This window comes from Chlamydotis macqueenii, chromosome 1 (assembly GCF_036417535.1).
Source record: "Chlamydotis macqueenii isolate bChlMac1 chromosome 1, bChlMac1.mat, whole genome shotgun sequence".
NCBI lineage: Eukaryota > Metazoa > Chordata > Aves > Otidiformes > Otididae > Chlamydotis > Chlamydotis macqueenii.
Window position 1 is genome coordinate 183,279,062 of NC_141556.1, and position 22,794 is coordinate 183,301,855.

The following is a 22,794-nucleotide window of genomic DNA, read 5'->3' on the forward strand; positions in this document are numbered from 1 at the left end:
CTTGGATTTCATTTTTTTCCCAAATACTGGCCATGGTTGAAAATGGTAAATAAAATTTAACCCATTTTAGACTGGCTTTGCAAAGAACACCTTTTTTTTCCTCCCTCATTTTTCCAATAGCATTTACAAACTTCTGATCCTGCAAAGGGAGGGGAATGTATTTAATTTTATACTACACCAAGTCCTAGCAGCAGTCGCCATCTTCATACTGTGCATGACCATAAGCACACACACAAGACCTCTTGAAGCAAAAGCCAAGACCATCACACTTGGATGGGTTGACTGGAAATCTAATTTGTATTCGAATCACATTTTACCAGTGGCATTGCATTTGTTATGTGTGTTCCCAAGGGTTTTCAATTCAGGATGTTCAAAGCTAGCTTTTTCATATAATGTAAATAAAAATTCACTTGAAAGTATTTTGTAGTTATTGACTGGAGTCCCATGATAACTTTTTAGTAATTTTTTAAAATCTTTTTTGCTCTTTTCCTCTAAGACAATATTGAATTTTGTAAAATATTAACAAATGTAGTGAATGGATGGAAGTAAGGCCCGTTTTTTTTCCCTTGCCACACCTGAACATGCCACAGAGGAAGAGATAACATGAAATCCATCTTGAGCAATCTTTTGCCTTTGAACTGTAACAATGAGCCAGTTGTGGGGGTGTTATGATCAGTAATACCTCGACTGAGATGACACTATTTATCTGAGTATGCCACTGGACAGCTGGTGAACGGGACCTACTTTGGGACACTGCCACCACTTGTCACAGTCAAATAATGAGTGACCTAAAAAAAAAGTTCATTATTCTGTTCTTAAAATCCCATCTTTGCTACTTTTCTTACAGAATTTGTCTTTGAAGAGATCAAATACTGTCCATTGCAATTTAAATTTCCAAATTTTATTATAACAAGCAAAATCAAATCAATTCATACATTTCTATACATTCCACTCTTCCAGATCTCACCACTCTAAGCCCTTTAAACATTTGTGTACTAAGCCCTTTAAACATTTAAATACATTCTTCACTTTCAAATGACCTTTTTGGTCTGAACTGTCTGAATCTGTGACCCAGCAATAAACCAGCAACTTTCCTGGTGCTTAGCAGATGCAAATGAGTTGCATTTAAACAAATTAAGGTAGTTTTGGAACTATCACCTACCAGGATACCGCTGATTTTGTGAAAAGACCAAACCAAATAAATGAAACCTGGTCTAACAGGTCAGCATTCCTGTGAGGGGCAACCATGCCATAGGGAGCATTTTGGACCATGGGCCTTTAGGCTCCATGAAAAACTGCCCCACCGAAACCAAATGCAAAACATGCACAGATATAAATGGGGCATGTTCCCTCCAAAGGTAGCATGGGTACAGCCAGCATTCCTCCATGGCTAAATGCTAGGTACCTGTTAGCTGGACCACTGCCTATGAGCTTTAGCTTTTAGACACTCTCTAAGAGTTTATTTTAAAGATTTTATTCTAGGTAAAGGATATGACAGTCCTTGTGGCATTCTTTATAAATATTCATATTGCTAATTCCCTCATCTAATGTCAAAAGCATAAATCTGGCTGGCTTAATATATCCAGTATACATATTTTTTTTTCTTAGTAGTTTGCTAATATTATTTCTATTTTCTTCTCCTTCATCATTTTGTCTAATAATCAGATAACAAGTTATACAATTCTAGCTGGCTGAATCTTCTTGTAAATAAAATCCTCATACATTTATGCTGCAAATCTAAATGCAGATCCTGTAATTTTCTTCATACCTGAAATCTTTCCATTAAACTCTGTAGATTTTTTTTTTCAGAAAGGAAAAGTTAACTTGTATTTTAGGATTTCTCTTACTAAAAGCCATTATGATTACAGATGAAAAATTTTAAATTATTTTTTTTTTACCTTTTATTAGCACAAAGATGCATGTAAACACAAATGCAAAATGACAACTTGTTAAAATGCATTTTGTTCTCAAAAACCTTCTTTGGGGTTATCTTACCTATTAATAGTGCCTCTTTCTCTGATTTTAGACCTGGGCTTCGTTTCTCTGAATTTTTTTCTCTGTCTTGGTTGACCAATGCTACTGTCAATACATTGATTTCCTACAAAGTTTAAAAACAAAACAAAACAAAACAAAAACAGATGGTCAGGTAGGTTTCATTTACTTCAATTAAACCTGTTTGCTTCCTTCAACTCTATAAAAAAGATCATTACTTTAATTCACATCTAAAGACAAGACAATTATAAATAATTGATTTGTTTGCAGAATATTAAGACACTTTTTGAAGTAACTTGATGTCAAGAGCTGCCAAGAAGAGAAATTTTGCTTGTGGAGTAGGTAATAACTTTGTTGCTGGTGCTTCTTCATTACAGCAGCTTGAAAGATGTGCCATAAAGTGTGGGGATGGTCAGAAAACTCACATTTTCTAGCTATTAAAGCTGTAAACAAAGACTGCCTCTAGGGAACATGGATGGAAACATTCAGCTACAGCTGTAAGTGTAAATTCAACAGTCACTAGCAATGTTTCTAGCTACTACAGCAGAACCATCTACTCTTCAGCCAGTGCCTGGTATGGTGTTGTCCAGTGTCCCAAACAATTCACAGGCACATTTTGGGGATCTGCACATTTCAGGGGCAATTCCTAACAGAGGGTTTGCATAAAGCTGCCTTATTTTGAAGACTAAAAGAGAGCAAGCCTTAAGGGCAACAAGCTAAGGCTCCTGCTTTGAGGTCCTTTTTCTGCAACCAGGTGGCCTGAGCCAAGCTATCGCGTTAGCTGCTCCATCAGAAGTACCCATGCAGTTGTGTGACACAGATTGCTCTTCTCCTGGGTATATGTGAAGTAAACAAATTATCTCTATTTCAGAGGCATGTAAGTGGTCTCAAAGTGCATTGCACAATATTAAAGCATATACATGGGCTGTTTCTGTGGAGCAACTGATAGGCAGTAACTCGTTCCTTGGTAAGGCAGTGACTCACGCTGCTGCATCTGCTCTGCGAAATGCTCAGCAGTTGCATGCAAAACCTCAGAGGTAGAGAGCATGGGGCTGGAGATTTGGTAGTGTGAGGTGGGACTGTGCAGAAATGGTGCTTTTGTTCTGGTTGGGGCAGTCCAAGTAAGCAGCTAGAAGTTGCATGGGACTGGTCAGCCTTAAATACAAGCAAATCTACACTATTCAGTGTAATGATGTGTCCCATCTAGAACATGCATTTGGGATGGTGTCTTGCTGCAAAATTCTTGGCAAGCATTCTTGGCAATAAAAGAGAGACACTGAGCTTGGGTCACCCTTTGGTATTTCTGAAGGTGTGAATAATCCATGTAAAAAAAGGCCAAAAACTCCAAAATATGTCAAATGTGCCTCCTTATAGATGACTAAAGGCTTCACAATCTGTGAGACTGGTAAAAAGAGTTAGGTACTTCCTCATTCTCAATTAAAAAAAAACCCTCAGTGATGTACTCTGTGCTCTTGCTAGCCTGGTTGCAAGGAGGTGCTGTCCCATACGCAGTACCTGATTCCCTCACGTTGTGAAGAGGAATAAGTTGCCATGTGTCAGCTAAGAAACTGTATGTGCTTTTGAGTGACCTACAAACATATGTGTATCCTTAGCCCCCAGCAACAAAGGGTTCTGACAGACCTTAGCCCACCATGAAGGTGGAGTGAGATGCATTGAGTCACCTGTGGTTTGCTGCAGTTGCAGTGGCCAACCAGGCACATCTCCTGGCCAGAGATCTACGTGAAGTTGTGTATATGCAAGGTAGTCAGCCTATGCTGACTTTTCAGTCAGTAGAAATGAAATAACTTTTTAGTCATGTATTTTAGTTATTTACTTTAGATTGAAATAAACTGGACCTTAGAGATACCTATTTTATTTTCCTCATTGGCCGCAAAGGGAAACTTGTAGCACAGAGTTAGACACCTGCAGGTAGGAGAGAGTCTGCAGTTCAAGAGTTGCAGTGATCTCCTCTTAAAATAATGGAGTGCCTGAGTGCTCTGGCAGCTACATCACCTTGACACTAACACTCCTGTAGTGTTATAATGCACAAGGCACATTATAGCAGCAGGAGTATGCTCTAAGTTGTCCAGTACAGTTGATTCCCCTCTTGATACAGCCAAAGGCTAATGTAAATACCCATCTACTGCTCACCACAACATCCGAGAACAGTGGAAGAAAACCCAGGCAAGAATCAGAAATAAAGAGAAATGACTGCACTAATTTCTCTGTAAGGGCAGTAAGGACAAGGGGGTAGCAGATCAGAAGAACAGAGCTGGATGACAGATTTAATGATACCACAGCAGAAGAGCAGAGCAGTATATGCCACCAGAGCTTTTACAGGTTAAGACGTAACTTTTGACTCCATCAGAGATAGAAAAGCAGTCTAAAAATAACAATTCCTGAGAGGGGAAGGAGAGAGCAGAAAGATGTATATTCGATATAACAGGCCCCAAACACAACACACTAGCAGTTTCAGATGGGATTAGAAATTTTGTCAAGCAGTGATGCAGAGAAAGAAACTATATTCCCATCGGGAGCAACGAACAGATGGATTATCATTTAATGCCTAGATTTGAGCCTGTGCAGAACATTTTGTGTGATTTATAGGACAGTGTAAATGGATGCTAAAGGAAGTCACATCAAGTCTTCCTTAACTGTGTGTTGGTATGGAGGATAAAAGAGTAAAAAATTGGTTATAGGGGAGCTGAGGAAACTAAGAGTGCCAAAGATAACTACTCAGCAAACGACTGGCTTTAGAAGAAGGTTGCAGGTTCTTGAAGGTGTGAAAAGAGGAGGTTTCTGCCATTCAAAACTGCCTGCTTCACAGAAGATGATAAATGAGACAACTCTGAAGTATTCAGCTGCCAAAATAAGCTTGCACAGGCCATGGGAAAATCCAAGGTGTGCATGGTCACATAGAGGATTCAGTAGCAATGCTGGTAAGAATTAATAGAGATTCAAGAGAAATGGGCACAACTGTGTCTAAAAAATGAGTGTGAAATTCACCCAGAAACCCGGCTAATTATAGCGTAAGTGAAAACCTTAAGTATCTGACTGCAGATACAAATCTGGTACCTACAAAGCCTCTATAACAAATCCTCATGCAGTTAATTTGCACATTTTTAGAGGCAGTACTTATGCCAACCCACAGAAACAAGACTTTTAAGAGTACAAAGGTGAACAAGGCAATATCTAATTGGAAACAAACAGTTGGGTCACCTCTCTGACATGAGAAAAAGCTACTGATCACCAGATGCCTGAGGAAAATTATTTACTATATACTGCATTACAGTATTTCCTTTATTTCCTGGAGACCATCCTTTATTTGGAAAATTATATTTTCTGAGGCCCTAAGCAGTCTCCTTCAGCAGGTTTCATTATAAAAGGAATATTTCACAACCATCTGTCAGTTACTGCATTAAAGGACAAGAACACAGCTGAGCATGTGCAAAACCAGTACTTACTAGAAGCAAAATGACCTTGCAAGAACTAAATACAGTATGTGGAAGGCTTAATCCAGGTTAAATCACACCTGGAGATCATTAGGGGCCTGGTCCTAATAATTATTCACAAATTATGTCAGGTATCGGAGAACATGGAAGCCTGATTTGATGATGACAGCTCCAGAGCTGCTCAGCATGAATGCAACCATTCCGCATGATGCTCTCACCATTGCCAGCTTGGAGTCTTTCCCTTTAAATGACACTTCCATCCTTCAGCAGATGAGGAAAAGACATAACTTTCCCTCATGGTCTTGACAAACCCTGTGATTCTGCAGACACACCTTGGGACCACCATTTTGATTCAGGGCTCCCTGCTTTTGAACCAGGGAAGGAAAGACCGAAATGGAGTCTTTCTGGAAAACTTTCAGGAGAACTTGCTGGATAAAACAGAGGACAGTGTAACAACAATTTTCTCATATGACCTATTCATTTCTACAGGTAGACCTCTTATACCACCACTGACAAAGAGCTGATGGTTGTGGAGAGTTGTACATGGCAGTTCTCACACATGGATGTATACCTTAGCCATGTCCTGGTCAGAAGGTGGGACAGAAGTTGGGTTTGTGTCATTCTCTCACACACCCTGGCTTCTTTTGGAAGCAAATGCAGAGGCATGGCAAGTGGATTGCTCCAAAAGGTGCAGGGTCTCACTGTCCACCATCGCCCACCACAGAGCTGCTGAGTCCTACGCTGTAGACACAGCAAATAAGAGTGCGACTCCTGAGAAAGTTGCATTTGACAGAGAGAGACACAGAAGTCCCAAAGAGTAGAAGAGATGTGGCAGCTTTCTACAGAACATAGTCACAGATATTGTAAGAGCAAAAGGCCAGCTCTGCACTCCAAGGCACTAGCACCTCAGAAAATCCCAGATATTTAGGCTGGATGATTGGGTCTTTCAGCCCTTCACTGGTTTATTTTTTTCCCTCTATGGGAAAGCATGACATCAAATAGAAAGTTCTCAATCCAGACATCACTCATCCTCTACGCACCAGTCTTGCACCAGGCAGACAGAATATAAAATGTCTACTTTTGCCCAGGTCTTTTGCTTTAGCAAAATCAGTTCTCTTTAGCCTAAAAAGTTCTGTGACCCTGAAAACATATGCTAGTCAGTATCCCTAAAAATGGGTGGAGTGAGGACTTGTCATCTCCCATAAACGCTGACCAAGAGCTGAGCAGGGCTTGAACAGTAGCCAGCCTACCTGGAAACTACTCCTACCAGAGTGCAGTTCCACATCACCCGTTGTCCAGGACTCTGCTTGAAAGGCAGAATATGAAATTTAGTGAATGTGACATTGAAGACACCTGGCATGTGATCAGGATGCAAATGACAAATATCCAAAGAGCTGAAATACACTCTCTGCTATCTGAGTAATCCAAATATTTGATAATTACTTTTAAATCTAGGGGGAATGCTGACTGCTTGCATATTGTCTTCAAAGACATCATTCGCTTTGTTGTAATATAAGGGATTCTCCAGAACTGTGTGGTGATGGGGTAAAAATAATATTATGCCTTCTGAAAGACCCACTTAAAAAAAAAGTCATACCAGACTCTGGAAGAGTTTGCAGGATATGTTAGTGTTTGTACTATATGTACACAGCCAATTGTCTGAGGCATTAAAACATAAGAAGCATTAAAGCAGAAGAAGGAAAGATGAGATGTTGGACACAGTAGGCATATGACAGAGCAACTGCTGAATGTTATTAGATGTAAGGGATACACCACACTTTCTCAGGGGATTTATAAGAAAAAATGAGTAGGAGGAGAAAAAACTGTATATCTGAAATATAAGCAAAAATCTTACAGGCTATTAACTGTAAGCTGTAAGCATGAAAAGAAAACGTAATGTTATGATTTTGACAGAAGAAAGAACTATGCACATGTGATACCAATTCTTCAATCCTTAAGCTCTTGAAAGGCATATGTGTACCTGCTCTGAGTCCACAGAACTGGGCTTAGACTTCAGATGTCTAAGCTTGCTCAAACTGCTTATTGACGGCCAGGCAGGTTTGACCGTTCTACTGCAAGCATGGGTAGAAACTGTCCAGGACATGAGGACTGCATGTTTTTCATTTATTTTCATCTACCTAGGGATCTCTTAAAGTCTCGTATAGTTGTGCTTGCTTGGCTAGTTCTTCTTTAAATGTACTTCAGACCCACATCTGAAAATTTAATCTTCCTGTTTTAACTGGAATGGAGCCTAATTAAATTTCCAATCAAGTGAATGGAAGCCTTGCAATATTTTCAATGCATATCAAGTCAGGCATCTTAAATTTATGGAGACATGCAAGGTTGAGGTACAGGACAACTTCTGACAGCTTAACATGGTTTTCAGTTGAGAATGGGCTACTGTCCTCGTCTATGTTCTTATCCATGGTGAATACAAAATTATTCCATCCAAGTTGAGCTAAACTACAGTGAAAGGGCTTATTTAAATTTAACTTAAATCAAATTTCCTTGCAAATGTGGCAATGTATGAGTACACTCACAGACAGGGATCATGACTCAGATGATCATAGAATCGCAAAATCACTCAGGTGACCTTGGGAGTTCTCTAGTCCAACCTCCTCCTCAAAGTAGGATCAGCTGTGGGGTCAGAGCTCATGGATGTGCAACAAGGGGTAATAGTCGAATGGCTAGATAAGCCTCAGCAGTTTCTCTGCAACATCCCAGTTCTGTGCCCTCATCAAACAATATGTGGGATGTGTCATCAACAGATGGGTGCCTCCGTCCCTGCAGAAGGGATTTTCCAACTACCATCACTTGCTGCTTCCTCCCGATACTTGTGATTAAAATCTTATCTCCACAAGCACAAAGAAGGACGGAGGTATCAGCACAGATGGGGAAAGCCCGATAATCCAATCAGAGAAAAGACAGTCTCCCGACTCGGCTCCTCCCAGGGCTGTCACAGGAGAGCATCAGCCCCCAGGGTCAAGTGTGACACCTATAAAGATCAGACAATGGAAAAGCTCTTTGGATTATCTTACAGACTGAGGGGCACTGCCTATATAGGTATGGAACTTGTTATGGGATGTAGGAGAAGAGCATCTTGGGATTGTACAAGACTTAGTTGAGGGTCCTTAGTGGGGAAAAAAAGGCAGGAAAAGGGAGGGATTACAGTGGTTTGGGGAGGGGATAAAAGGGACTGGTCGCATATAAACAGGTTACTGGTCAGTACACTTATCTGGCCCTGTCATGCCCTGATCAGTGCATTACACTCACTAAACTCAATTTCTAACTCTTTTCCTGGGTGAGGGACTGTGTGCGTGGTGGTGTGTAAGGGGGTACAAGCACAGCAGCTGAAGTGGGACCAGGGGTCAGACAGTCATGTGTTTGGTGTGCTGCAGTAAGAGAGACCAGAGCGTGTGTGTACACTGCTCTGTGATCACTGGTGAGCATCAAGTCAGACTAGCCACTGAGTAGGATAATAAGCTTGGCAGCCATGTGTTGAAGTGGCCATAGGTCTGGGATAGATCCATGAGAGATCAGAGAGACTGCATGTGACCTTCTGGAGGGACCAGGAGGTCCAAGCCAGTGACTGGGGACATCGTGGGGAATGACTAAAAGACCTGTTTGTGGCTAAGAGTCAAAGGCCAGTAACTGGAGGGATCCACATTGTATATATGTGTAAGTCTGCATATATATTTCCCACTAATGGACCTTTATCCCGATTAGCCAGAAAGGGGAGCAAGAGGAGACCATCAGTGCTGTCTGTGTTGATGAATGCTGAGTTTGTGTTGATCTGAGTGGCTGGCCGTGTGTATAGGTATGCATGTGATGCATGTCTTCTATATGTGTGTTTGTGCACGTGCCTGTGGGGAATGTGTGCTCACACTCTCCAGGCTGGTCACATGGAGTTATGACAAACTTGCCTCTGTCAGGCTGCAAGATTCAGCAACTCCTGACAGCAACAATGCTTGGTTTGTGCCAAATGACTTTAATTCTTCCTTTAGTGGAGCTTGTTCCCCTTCACGGGCTGCTATGGCACTATGCTGTGATATGACGTGCGGAAATTTGATTGAGTGTCTGAACTCTGAAAGTAACTCAAAATTCTCCAGGAACATTGTGCGTGTCACCCAGCTCTTCTTTCACCATGTCCTCTTACAGCGACTCTTTCTGACTGTCTGCTGACTACTCCTCTAAAAATACTTTAATGACTAGAGAATTGCTCATAATCTTTGATTAATATAATTCTTCTGTTGCTGTAAATTAATTGATCTTGTGTTAACAAATTAACTGCTTCCTAGAAATATTATGTTTTACACAGTCTTTGTTCCTCACAGCCTAGGAGTTGATTTCAGTAAAGTGGCTGACATTGAGTTAGGTGGTCTTGCTCACACACTGTCTATACGTAGAGGGGTTTCTTAGCCTTTTCTATGTGCACTGGGGTAACTTAGTTTGCAGTAACACATTAGTGTTGCATCACATATAAAAAGAGTAAGGCAAGGAATGAGGCATCCAACCATTTGCCCAAAAACAGAGTTCTCACAAGCAGCCTGCGCTACTTTTACAGTTAGCACCAGGTCACCGATTCAGTAAAAAAAAAAAAACCATTAGTTTTTGGTGTTTTTTTTCACAGGAACTCAGAGGATCCTTCTCCTTCTACTATCTACCTAGCGATGCAAAGTGTATTTGCCATATGCTACAGGGCTGGTGAATGTTTTAACAGTTTTTGCTTGTGACTGGTCTATCATTAGAAATGATACAGACCAGGTGTCACCTCTTCATTCAGATCAAGCCTAAACTTGATAACTTATTTTGTGCTTTGCAAGAAACCAGTGCTGGTTTTGTCAGCCACAGCACATTGTAATTACTTTTAGAGTACACTAATATAGAATTTACTAGAACTGTAAATTTAAGAGTGTGCTAGTATTAACAAATAAATGGTTGAAAACTGGGTTGAAAAATTATCTGTCATTAAAGTTATAGGAACAACAATGAAGAGAAATTAGAAGAGCGAAGATAAGACCTTGCAAATGAAGCACTTCAAACGCACCTCTATGCTGCTAAGATTAGTTTGTCTGATTTATTCTACATGATAGAAGTGTTTCCACAAGTGAAGATTAATTATATTATGGTGCTCTTGACATCCTATTTTTCTGATCCATTTGCCAGAGAGATGCTTTTAACTTTTTCATTACAAAGCTTTTACTATTATAACTTCCACCTGCCGAGTTTAGGCAACTAGCAATAATCTGAAAAAGCTTTTCTCATTGAAACTATCTCTTTATATTGTTCTCATTGTACTTGAGCACATCTGTTTTATGGGAATGTACATATGCAAAATACGGATGACTAATACGAAAGTTACTTCATGCTTATTTTTAAAAGTATGATCAGGTTGCTTCATTTTCTAAAGCTGGATTTATGTGTAGGTTCTGATGACTTAACACTGATGTTTTATGTGATGTGAAGGTGGTTATTTTGCAAGGGAAAAGGTAATTGTCATTTTGCACATTTTGTGTTAGGGAATTGCAGCAAACCGATGGCTGACGGAATGAAAGCATTGCCTACCCACCAGCTCTGCTAAAGTCATGGTAGGAGGGGATACTTCATGTTTACTTGAGAATGAGAACTTGTGAAAGCCCTTTCAAATGGTCTTTAACACAAATATTGCTCTAGCAATCTCCTCGAGAATGATGCACTTCTAAAAAATGTTAGAGAGAAAAAATGGCAATTTGTTCCCCTTGTGAGATGCATAGAATTGTTTTGAAAATGTCTTTGTTGAATAAAAGGAAGTAATTGGGGGGTGGGGGGAACAATCTTAAATGTTTTATGAGAGTGAATGGTTTTCAGCAAGGATTTGTATTTGAAAGGTATTAATTTTAGGTATCTGAAAACCCAGGGTGATCCTCATATTCGCAGGAATCTCCACATCTGAACATACGAAAAGTACTTGAAACAAATATTTTTGAGCTCTCACTCCTTTGGATTGGATCTTGATTAGGACGATGAACTCTTCTTCCAAGAAGAGTGTCTCCTGGGGATACTGAAGTTCCTTTCTCGCTTCTGTCACCTTTTGCTGTCTATTCCTTGAAGGACTTCTGCAGGTTGGAGGGAGTGTGAATGTGGTGCACAGCCCCCCAGGACTGCAGTAGCAGGCTCGTGGCTGAAGCAGAGGTGGCCTATCATCCTTCAGGTGGTTACGGGGGAGTCCAAGTGCTCTGACAAGCCAATCTGCCTTGGATGCTGTGCGAGTTAAGCACACAGCTGCATATGTATAAGGCTGAATGTTATTCCTTACTAGAAATGACGGGATGACTCCTGTATACGTGTGCAGTATAAATACTCAGGGAAAATGCTTTGAGATGAAAGGCTGCATGCAATGATCAGATATTATTAAAATATCAGGTAGCTCTGGGCACTGAAGAACTGTCTCCCTGTGGAGCTCATGTGAAATTTAAAGTAAAAAAAATTCTGTGATTTGCTGAGTGGGTGGCTGAATGGGTTTTATCATTGTGTCTCAGAGTTCTCTCTTCTCCTCCCTCAGATGATGAGAATTCACTCCAATCAAAAGCTAAGTTTTAATGACACTCTGACACTTTAATTAGGGACAAGAGAAGCGTGTGATTTCTTGCTGCACAAAGGGGTTATTGCTACAGCCCAGGTCTGCTTCAGGTAGCACAGTCTGTGTCAGAATACACCTCGGTCTGCTGTAGCCATTTGCTCCCCATAGGGGTAGATTGTGGCTGAAACCACAGAGACCGTGATTCAGCCAGCAGAGAGATCTGAACTGTGCTAACGAAAACTCTATTGCTGTCCTCTAATGTGCGGAACGAGGGCTGGGGTAGTGAATGGGGGAACTCAGGGAGACTTGATCTATCAGTGTGTAAGAACTTCTGAAGGCTGAGCAGGCTTTTTGATAACATGGTCCTAAACAGCCAGCTAAACTGTTATTTCTCAGGCCTCATGGTATTGAATTCATGAGGTGGTCATTCCTCATGCCTGCTGTGGTAAGTAGGAAAGCTGCTGATCTGTGAGTGATCATAGCTGCTTGAATTTATCATACTCCACATGTCTTAAATTGAAGGAAATGACAATAAATGAGTGATGGAAGGGCTACAAAGAAATGCCTGGAATGGAAAAGGCAGGGAGTAGAAAGAGCCACAGCCACTCCTCACCCCCTGGTCCTTACCACACCAGGACAGAAGAACCTGAATATGGACAGTAAGTAAATATCTCTAATCCCTGGGGGCTTTACACCTCACTCCAGTCAGGAGGCAGGGTTCTTGCACCTTCTTTTAACAACATAACACACCGATGATGAGAAACAAAACCAACGTCTCTCTCTCCTCAAGGGACTATCCTCGTCCTTGCACTGCACCATTATTCTTGCTTGTTCTCCTTAGACAATTGACTGCATTTGTTAAATGAATTAGTCAACCGAACATAATCTTGCAAAGGGGAGCAGTTACAACAGAGAAGGTGGAGAGTGCATATAACTCCTGCTCTTCTCAGGAAATGCAGCTTTGAACCTTCTCAGGCGGAGGAGAGAAGCAAAGTTCAACTTTTGGCATCTCCTGTGAGGGATGTAACTCTTGAGCTCTCGGGTACAGAAGGCTGCCAACAACCCTCTCTCTACCCTCAAACGCACCCAGCTCTCATCATCTCACTTTTGATAGCACCCACCTGCTCCCGTGTGCTCCAGAAATGCCTGCTGCAAGGCCAGAGGACCCCAGCCACGCTGAGGCAGCTACTCCTTGACACACATAAGTTTGCTGAGGCTGAGGTTCACAGCTTACAAACCCCAGGAATGCAGGATGCTCAGACAGAAATGAAACACACGTTTCCTGACGGGTGCAAGCCCTGCACTAGAGTTTTCTGGCCTGTAACTTTAGACCCAAATTGCTTTTGTATTTGCCATGTACAGCACATTTCTTTTCACAAACTTGTGTTGTTCTGCAAAGAGCAAGCCTTCTGAGGAGTGAGCTAGCCAGGAAATGGCTGTTGCAGTCACAAGGAAGTGAAGTAAAAGCATCACCAATCACTTGGGATCTTCATCGATAAAGGCAATCAACTTTTGTCCCATAGTCCTGAACCCTGAGACGATTTGAGCAGTCCTTGCACTCTTCTAGCTCCCTCTCCTCTCCCTGGGTTCAAGGGCCCTTTTCATCTCACTTGGCTTGATGTGATGCAGTCACAAAGCACAGGGGTGCCCCATCCTACGTCAGGCCTGTAATAACACATACACTGATATGGGATGTTCTGCAGCTACCCTTGGGTGCGTCTGCTAAAGGTTTGCATAGTGAAATACAAGAACTGAACTCTGATGCATCTGATGGAATTACAGACTTCTCCAAAAATTGAAGGGGGTTAGCTTTTTAAATCTTTCCCCAGCTTGTAGCAAAAATGAGCCTCATTTAAGAGCTGTCTTTACTTGTCTTTGATAAAGATCATCAGTGATTAATCATAGTATGTGAAAAGAGAAGACTAGGGTCTAGTTAGGAAAAACATCACTTTCAGTGTAGCATAAAGTAAGCTATTTAGTAAAATGGTTGAAATACTTCACACTGGGTATACTACTCCTCAGAGTCAGGGATCATAGAATCATAGAATGGTTAGGGTTGGAAGGGACCTTCAAAGGTCATCTAGTCCAACCCCCCTGCAAGAATCAGGGACATCCCCAACTAGATCAGGTTGCTCAGAGCCTCATCCAACCTGTCCTCGAACATTTCCAGGAATGGGGCATCCACCACCTCTCTGGGAAACCTGTTCCAGTGTTCTACAACCCTCATTGTAAAAATTTTTTTCCTAATATCTAACCTAAATCTCCCTCCCTTTATTTTAAAACCATTACTCCTAGTCCTGTCACAACAGGCCCTACTGAACAGTCTCTCCCCATCTTTCTTGTAGGCCCCCTTGAGGTATTAGAAGACCGCTATAAGGTCTCCCCAGAGCTGCCTCTTCTCCAGGCTGAACAGCTCCAACTGTCTCAGCCTGTCCTTATAGGAAAGGTGCTCCAGCCCTCTTATCATCTGGTAACTGCCTGAAAAGCAGATACAGAGGGGAAAAATTAAAGGAAGAATCAACATCAAATGTAAGATGGTTGGTTGAACTTGAGAAATGCTCTGATAACAGCTTCAACCATTCAAATGGAAAAATGCATCCCCACTTAATATTATTGATTTCATGTCCGGAGAAAAACCCGCAGAATACTGCGTCCAAGCTGCTGGAGATGCTTACTGGAGGCAGACAGATGAATAAGGTCAAAGTCATTACTTTGTTCAAACAATGAAACTCGAATAGAACAAAAAGCTGGTAAAAAAAACCAAAACCAAACCTGCTGGTAAACTCAGTTTCACTCTCCGAAATATATTCATTTTGTTATGCCTTGGTGATAATGAAGTAACCCTAGAAGTCTTTTAGTGAAATCATGGATTTTTAACCTGATGGGAATTTAATTATTGGCTTCAACAGAGTCAGGGCTTTACCATGCAATTGCAATCCGGGCATTCAAACTGCTTCTGTGACCATAACCCACTTCTTGCTTTGCTCTGAACTTGGAGGACTGATAATCTTGACTACAATTTTATGGCACATTTACGAAGGGTAGGAGTTATTGACAGGAGCTATCCTTCACCTAAGGATGGCAGATAGCTGTCAAGGGAGAGCGCCAAACTCCTGGAAGATCATTGAGTACTTCTAAAATGAGGCTTGTGGAAAAAAAAAAATCTCACTTTCTCCATTAATAATAGAGGGATATCATGGATGTTAACTTTCCCATCCCCAAAACAGGGATATATTCACTAAGGCTATATGACAGTATTCGCATGCAGTGCCCCATGTAAACTGAATTCAGCAGTGAGCAAAAGGAGATCTTTGATCAAAACACAGAGCTAACCTATATACAAGAGGCTCCACAGAAAGCCACTGAACTTACAGAAACAGTGGAAGAATAAATTGCCTTTATAGAATCAGACACAAAACTTGTGATTAGCATTTTCAGTTTGCAAAATGTTCTCTACTTGAGCACATCTCCCAGGCAATTTTTTTTTTTTTTCACATTGGGACTAATCAGGTCCCAACAGTCTGGGAACATCCTGGAAGAGGATTATATCTGAAACTATAACTGTCCATTGGCCATTATTTTCTCTTTAGTTAAGACAGAGATGTGAATTAAATATCACTATAAGCAGCAATGAAGAGGAAATTAAAACGGGAGCAGATTAGGAGCAAGAAGCAATCTTTTCCTAACTGCAAGGCTGAAGGAAATGAATGCTCAGTGACAGCACCTCTGCCAGTCCTGGGTGTTGAAATCTCTGTTAACACCAGGCCAGGATCCTGGGCTCTATGTACTGCTTGAGCCTGACATTTGGCCTTTCCTGCATAGATGTCAACAGTCATACCAAATACTACTGCATGTACCTGACAAGTCACTCGTGAAACAGTCCTTATGACTGTTTACAGAGCCTTGTAAGATGGTTTTGCTTTCTGGAAATAACAGATGTGCTGGCAATAGACTAAAATTTCTGGGTTCTTCCCCCCAAATTTTTGTGTGAACTGCCATGGCAGGGAGGGTAACATTGCAATTGGTCCAGCCTCTTAGTTAACTGCTCAATTCTGCTACAAAAAAAAAAAAAAAGAGAGAAGGCTAGTCCATTTACAGATTGGGCACATTTCAGGAGAGATGTTTTTATTTTTCCTTGATTCATTTTCAGAATGGTCCTACATAATGCAAATGAGGAAGACACACCAGGACAGGTCTAAGTATATATTTTCATCTGTATCTGCTTTTAATAAGAAAAATATTTCCAGATTTTATTTTAAGAAACAATATTTTCTATTGCAAAATATGATTTAGTCCAGTGCCATCAACAGAAAGCCTAAGGACTGCAGAAAATAATCTTTTTAAGATTACAGTATGGGCTTTCTTGATGTTTATGTAGTGTGTCTGAAGTTTCTATTGTCCGTTCTAGGAGTGTGATTTTCTGCAGAGTAAGTAGTCTAAATATGCCATAGTGTGAAGATTAAATTGTGTGTTCAGTGTACAGACATATGTTGCCATTTTTCCTTACCAACACCTCCCACTACTGCTCTGCATGTAAAGGTATTTCATTTGCTGAATTTAACCTGTCAACTGTAACAAATATGTCCTAATCTCATTACATGCATCACAGTTCACTAGCAACCACGTACGAGCCACCAAACCTCTTTTTCTTTGATCATCCCAGATTTTCACACTGGCCAAAGGCAAGAACCATGAACTCTGCTGAGAATAGATGTGGACAGACAACCTGCAAGGCACAACACCTGAGCACTACATATTTGATATCAATGAGAATTGTTTAAAAGGTACCGAAACTTCCATTTCACAAAGTTCATTACTGTAGTGAATGCTTTAACATACATTCTTTCCCTCTATTTCTCTATTTCCATTTGTGCAGCTATGCCTTCTCTGGTTTCATGGCGGCATAATTGTTGAATTCGTGGTTGCAACTGTGACTCGATAATTGTAGCTGTCCGGGTTCCCTCTTCACTATTAATTTAGGTATTGACTTCTTTTCTTATGAGTCTAATATTGCTATGAGATCATCATGGGAAGAGCTCAAGGCAAAGAGGGGCAGAAAATAGAGTTTCTATCCTATGGAAAATTCAGGTATTTAAACAATTCCTGCAATTACAAACTGGAACAAAGCATTACATTTTGAAAATTTTACCATTAACCAAAGATTATGAAATATTTTTATTTAGATATGTGGCAGTGATGTACTGAAACACTCTCTTTACACAATTGAAATGTTTCATTTTAATGGTATTTCAGCCTTTACATTATATAAAAATAAAACTTCCACTGTTTCTGTAGGTTCAGTGGCTCTTCAGTTTTATCCAGTTACACATAAGCCATAATTATAAAAGTTGAAGTATTTAGATAATTTTCTTTTAAAAAAATTTCAACCTTGCAAAAAATTATTTCACATATATTTTTGGAGGCGAAGTAAGTTCCTTTAGAAAATTTCAGAGTCTTACATTTCTAAATTCCTTTAGGAAACCTGCAACTAGCTGTTGTACAAAGACAAGTTTTTAGGTAGCAAATGTCAGCATTTCAAGATCATGAGTGGATTAATGTCTTTATTTTGGTTTGCAAACAGAATCTTTCAAAGGGGCAATGAAACGCTGTGCAGACAGACTGCAATTGAAGATTTGTTGGAGCTATCAGACAATATCGAATGTCTCCTGTCCAAACACTGAGAGCTATGAGGCTCTATTGACTTCACTGCGGAAACAGACCACAATGACTGAGATTCAGGGAAGGATTAAAAAAGAGAGGACAACATTTCCTTATCACAAAGCAGTTCACAAAATATGAGCCTTCTGTTCAGGTTTAAAATAAAACTGCTTTCCTGGTTGTGCCATTAGACAACACATTGACTAAAATAGATGTTAAAATATATTAGCATTCAGATTGTTGCTAGTTCTCTTGCCTAGGAGGAAGATATCATATATAATCAGTTTTAATTTTCATATGCTTATGACAAAATGCAAAGCTGCGCAGTTTGGATGACAAACACAGCAGGAAAATTTTCATTTTTTTCTCTCTCCCCTTATCCAAATTGCTGTTTTGACTGCAATCATTAAGGGATTAACAGAAGCTTTTTTTTTTTTGGCAGCAGGTTTTAAAAAACATGACCTTAACAAGTCCTTTAATGATTTTGGACAAAATAATGACTCAATGAATTAATTTAGTCCTCTTGTGCAAAATAACTGTTTTCAAATTATACATGTGTATATGAATCACTTCGCTCAGAACCAAAATATGGCCAGACTTGCTCAGCTGCAAGGTGGCAACCACTGAGACAAACGGTATAACTTTGTAGCTTGGGTAATCCTGAACAGGACACCAAGGCAAAGCATTTCTCTTGCAGTCGTTTCCACAGTATCTTTAACATCCACATAGAGCAAGTAGGACACTGGTTGTTAAAGTCTCATCCAAATAAATCCTACAAAGTAAATTGCATGGAACCTAGTTTATCTACCTCGAAATGAAGTTTGCTGGGATTTGAACCTGTGGCTTCAGGAAAAAAAAACAAACCCAGGCACTTCAAACCTGATGTGCAAATCATTCAGCCTTTCTATAAGCTTTAAGACATAAATAGTAAATTTGAGACCACATGCATGCATATACGTGTATATCTAAATCTATCCATAGATAGCTGTACCTACATTTGCCTGAGATTCATCATGCCCATTGATTTCTGCTAATTCCTTGGCGCTTTTTAACTGCAAAGAGCAAACAAAAAAAAAAAACAAAACAGAACAAAACAAGCACATTACTTGAGTATTTCACACAGTTATCTTTGATTTATTTGAAGGAGCATTTTATAAAGCTTCCAATGAGAAAAACAGATGGAGCATATAATTCTAATGAGTTTTTGCTCAAACCATTTTGAAACCAACATACTTAAGGCTTGATAGGCTGGCAAAAAAAAAGGAAAATAATAAGACTGGGTCATTATTTTTTAAATAATAAGATTAGAAAGTAGTTTCAAGGCATAAAAAGTGTACAGAATTGGCTCTCAAGAATAATAAACGATTTCATTTCCCATTCTTGTTGCTATTAATTTAAACTTCACAGTATTTGCAAGTTGCCACTAGCTAAATAGTGTTTTGCTAATGATTACTTTTCAACAATATATTTTGAGCTGTTTGAGATGCCAAAGTGCTACTGTACGTTTCCTTCCTGAGGAAGTATCTAAACAAGTGATATGGCTCCTGGGTATGATGGAAAAAGAGGTGAAGAGAAGAACAGCTCTTTTATTTAACCAGCAGCAGGAAGAACTGAGGAGACTGCCAATTCCAAATACATCATCTGAACCAAAACTTTTTTATCCTGCTGAATTAGCTTTTTGGGGAAAATCCAGGATTACATTGGGGATTGTAAAAATAATTTCCAAGAGATTTAAGGAAGGTACTAGCTCATGTCTTGAGCCACAGTGAAATATGTAGTCGTTCATCCTGTGATTGGGCAAACACAGAACGGAGGAGACACCGCAGCTCTCCTGAGCCTACAAGCCGTGGAGGTACACTTAAATGAAGCACTCAGAACCATTTACTCTTTAGATAAATCTCTAAAGAGTCATGCTTTTATTCTAACTTAATTCAGAGCAGATATCTGGGGCCAGAGGAGATGGGTAAAAATAAACAGAACTTTCCTCTGCATTCCTTGTTTTTTGCCAAAGAAGCTGGGGTTGATGTAACTGTTGATGATACAGCTGCGATCTTGAATGACAACAGTCCTAAAATCCAGGTGAAATGGAACACTATTATGTTTTGATTAGGTGTCTGACTCAGAAGTGTGGGCAGACTGGGGTGGCTAGGTTACCTCCATCATCTTTTTGTCATGTGGCAGCAACAGCTAAACGGTGTGTGATTCAGTTCCTGACTTCTCACAGTTTCCAATCTGACAACTAAGCTAAGCGAGCCATGGTCTCTGTGTACATTATTATGCAGGGCCGTAAAGTGCACCAGTTCAGTAACTGCTGTTCAAGTCACTGAACCGCTCCTGATGAGGAGGGAAGGGGCAGCAATCCCTGATAAGGCAGTACAAAGGATAGCTGGGGACTGCTAACTCATCAGGTGTCCTAGTTCAATTCACCGATGCTCATCTTTCAATACCCTTGAAAAGTCTGCAATATATACTGACAGTGGGTGATGCATTTCCAACGAAGGCTACATGTTTTCCCTTTACTGAAAAAATAACCATCCTGTGAAACCACTTCACTGTGAGGATGGCTGGTAGGAACAAGCCGAGATGGCTACTTCCAGCCAAGGACTAAAGTTAGGTATTTCTGCATTGCGGTGTGACCAAAAGAGCTGTTTTGTGACTCTGCCAGTTCATCATTATAGGAATTCACCTCACATGAGCAGTCCTGTTGAGTTCAGCTGAATTACTGATCTGAATATGAGGTCAGGAAAGCGTGCTAAGGTATGTAAAACTGCTCTGTACACTAAGCACATGAGCCTGAGCACTCGAGGAGTGCTGTTCATTACTTACCTCTCACCTTTCCTTTTCCAGGTTGATAAAGTGCTGTCACGCCTTGGTGACCGCCGGCTCCTTGGGCAACGCTCTGCATGCATTCTGCTGGTGACATACCACTTTCCTGTCAGCCACATGTGCGTTTGATGGGAGACTGGACTTAGCCTCTAGCCTATGTTGGTCTGACAGGCTTTCATCCCACCATAGTTTCTCACCATCATCACCCTGTCACCGCTCCATGGGTTAATCTAATGTACATAGGATGCTTGAGCTTTTCAATTTCTTTTATTGCCTGCCATGCTCTGAAAAGGATGCCAGAGCTCAGGCAAGAAGGTGCTAGCATCCACATCTACACTAGGACCACTGCAGTAGGAGGTGGAAGTGAACTGATGGAGACAATGGTGGAAAACTTAGGGGTAGAAAATGTGTAGCTCCATTCCCACAGGCTAAAGGGGTAAAGTCCCCTTTTCTTTTTTCCAACATTGCCTTTTTCTAAATTAAAATTTAAATTATATTCTTTTCTTATATCCTAAATAGTGAAATGTTGGAATAGGAACCTCAGAAAAACATACAATATTGGAAAAATAGGACTTGCCTTGCCCCCGAGGCAGGCTCCATTGCAGGGCAGTGGCCAGTGTGATGTTACCAGTAGGGAGCATGCAGAAGCAACACACTGAACTACTGCCAGTAACTACCAAGGGCCTACCTGAAAGGAAAGGAGAAAGGCTGAGGAGTTAGAAGTCTCTGATGCATCTGATGCTGTGGTTTGTGTAGGTCTGACTCAAACAAGAGGGCATGAATCCCTCTAGCAACCAAAGCTGGCGGCCATGGGCCAGATCAGATCCAGAAGACTTTTGGCTACAGTAATGCAATATGGTGCAGGAGCAAACAGGACCTCTCCCAGCACAACATCCCAGCCTGGATGTGGCTGGGTTGGTGCAACTGGATCAGTGTGAGATGTGCTAAGCCAGCAAACGTGCTCCGATACAGCTGCACCTGTCTGTGCAAACATGGCTGTGCTGAGGCAGGGAGGGATCCCTCTGCCAGCTTGAGATGAAAAGGCAGATTTTAGCAAACATATCACAAAAACGAGCTATACAATTGAGGCGGGAGCCCAGTGCTATTTATTTTTTAAAGACATGTTAATATTTACTTGACTTTGCCGGATGATTTTCAATACTTATTGTGGATAAAACACACAGATGAGCTGTGGTGCTTGTAAAGGAAAGCTGTGAGCCTTGGCAAGTGGGGGTCATTACTGCTAGGACTTCTGCAGTTCTGGAAAGTTTTGGAACTGGTTTAGGGTTGTTGGAGAAGCACACTGGCTGCATAGCACTCCTTAGGAATTCTGGCTACTTACAGTCTTGGCCTTTGGCATGTTTCAGAGCTAATTCTCAAGAGAAATGCAGATCCATCCTGCCTGTCTTCCAGCTACTGTTTTGTCTGTCTGCCTAGCATGAGTGCACATTTGATTCGCAATTAGTAGGAGTCTGCAGAGCTTCAAAAGTCTGCCCTGGTGGTCCCTACCAGGGCCCAGCATTGTAAGATCTTCGTATACGTTTTTGCAGCATTCAATTTCTACCAAGATATAAAGTAACGTCATGCAATTTCATTATATCTTTTTTTTAAAAGTATTTTATAACACTATACCTTGAATGCCATGTAAAAATGGAAATAAGATGCAATTAACATCAGAGATCTGGTGGATTCTGCATTTACAGAGATTCTGTCGTTACCAAATCCATTCTTCCTCATGATGTTTTGTGTAATACAGTCTTGCATCAGTTCTCATTTAGAAGGTTATCTTTGTAACCACAAGTGCTAAGAACATGTATCTGAACATAAAAGGTTTATTTTTTTTCCAGAATTGAAATTATTAGTTTCTGGAATATATTTCTCACTAGATATGTTCAAAGACAAATGTCAGATGTGGAACAATGTCACAGCTTTCATAACAAGCATTTAAAAAATCTGAAATAAGCATAAAATTACTGTTCCAAATATGGACATTAAATGTATAATTCTATCTGCAGAAATTCAGACATACATGCTGAAAAATATTGAACATAATAATCATCAGCATTTTGAATCTCTGCCATCTAAGCAATTGAGATCTCACAGTCTTTAAGCTGCAAATACTTAACCAAGACACTAAATATTTTAGCTCAAAGATTATACAGAAATGATCAAAATAAGATCTCAAAGCAGAGGCTGTACCTGTGCAGCATAGGTGGGGATTTGTGATTTCAGTGTGTCCAAGCCATGTGGTTTATACAGATAACATGTATTTGTGCACATTGTGCTTGCACACAATGCCCTCTTTCA

At 40.5% G+C, this 22,794-nt stretch overlaps 1 protein-coding gene across 3 annotated transcripts in view; it reads right to left on the reverse strand.

Annotated features, from left to right (window-relative positions):
- The window catches only part of ENOX1 (ecto-NOX disulfide-thiol exchanger 1), a 371,002-nt gene that overhangs the window by 5,312 nt on the left and 342,896 nt on the right, over nucleotides 1-22,794 (reverse strand). For 2 of the 3 annotated variants that reach the window (XM_086741750.1, XM_086741760.1), the window contains exons 14-15: nucleotides 18,657-18,713; nucleotides 1,996-2,098 (exon numbers count right to left, since the gene is read on the reverse strand). In XM_086741750.1, the coding sequence (XP_086597876.1) occupies nucleotides 1,996-2,098; nucleotides 18,657-18,713 (160 nt within the window). The remainder of the gene's footprint in view (nucleotides 1-1,995; nucleotides 2,099-18,656; nucleotides 18,714-22,794) is intronic. The other variant, XM_086741768.1, reaches the window with a different exon arrangement.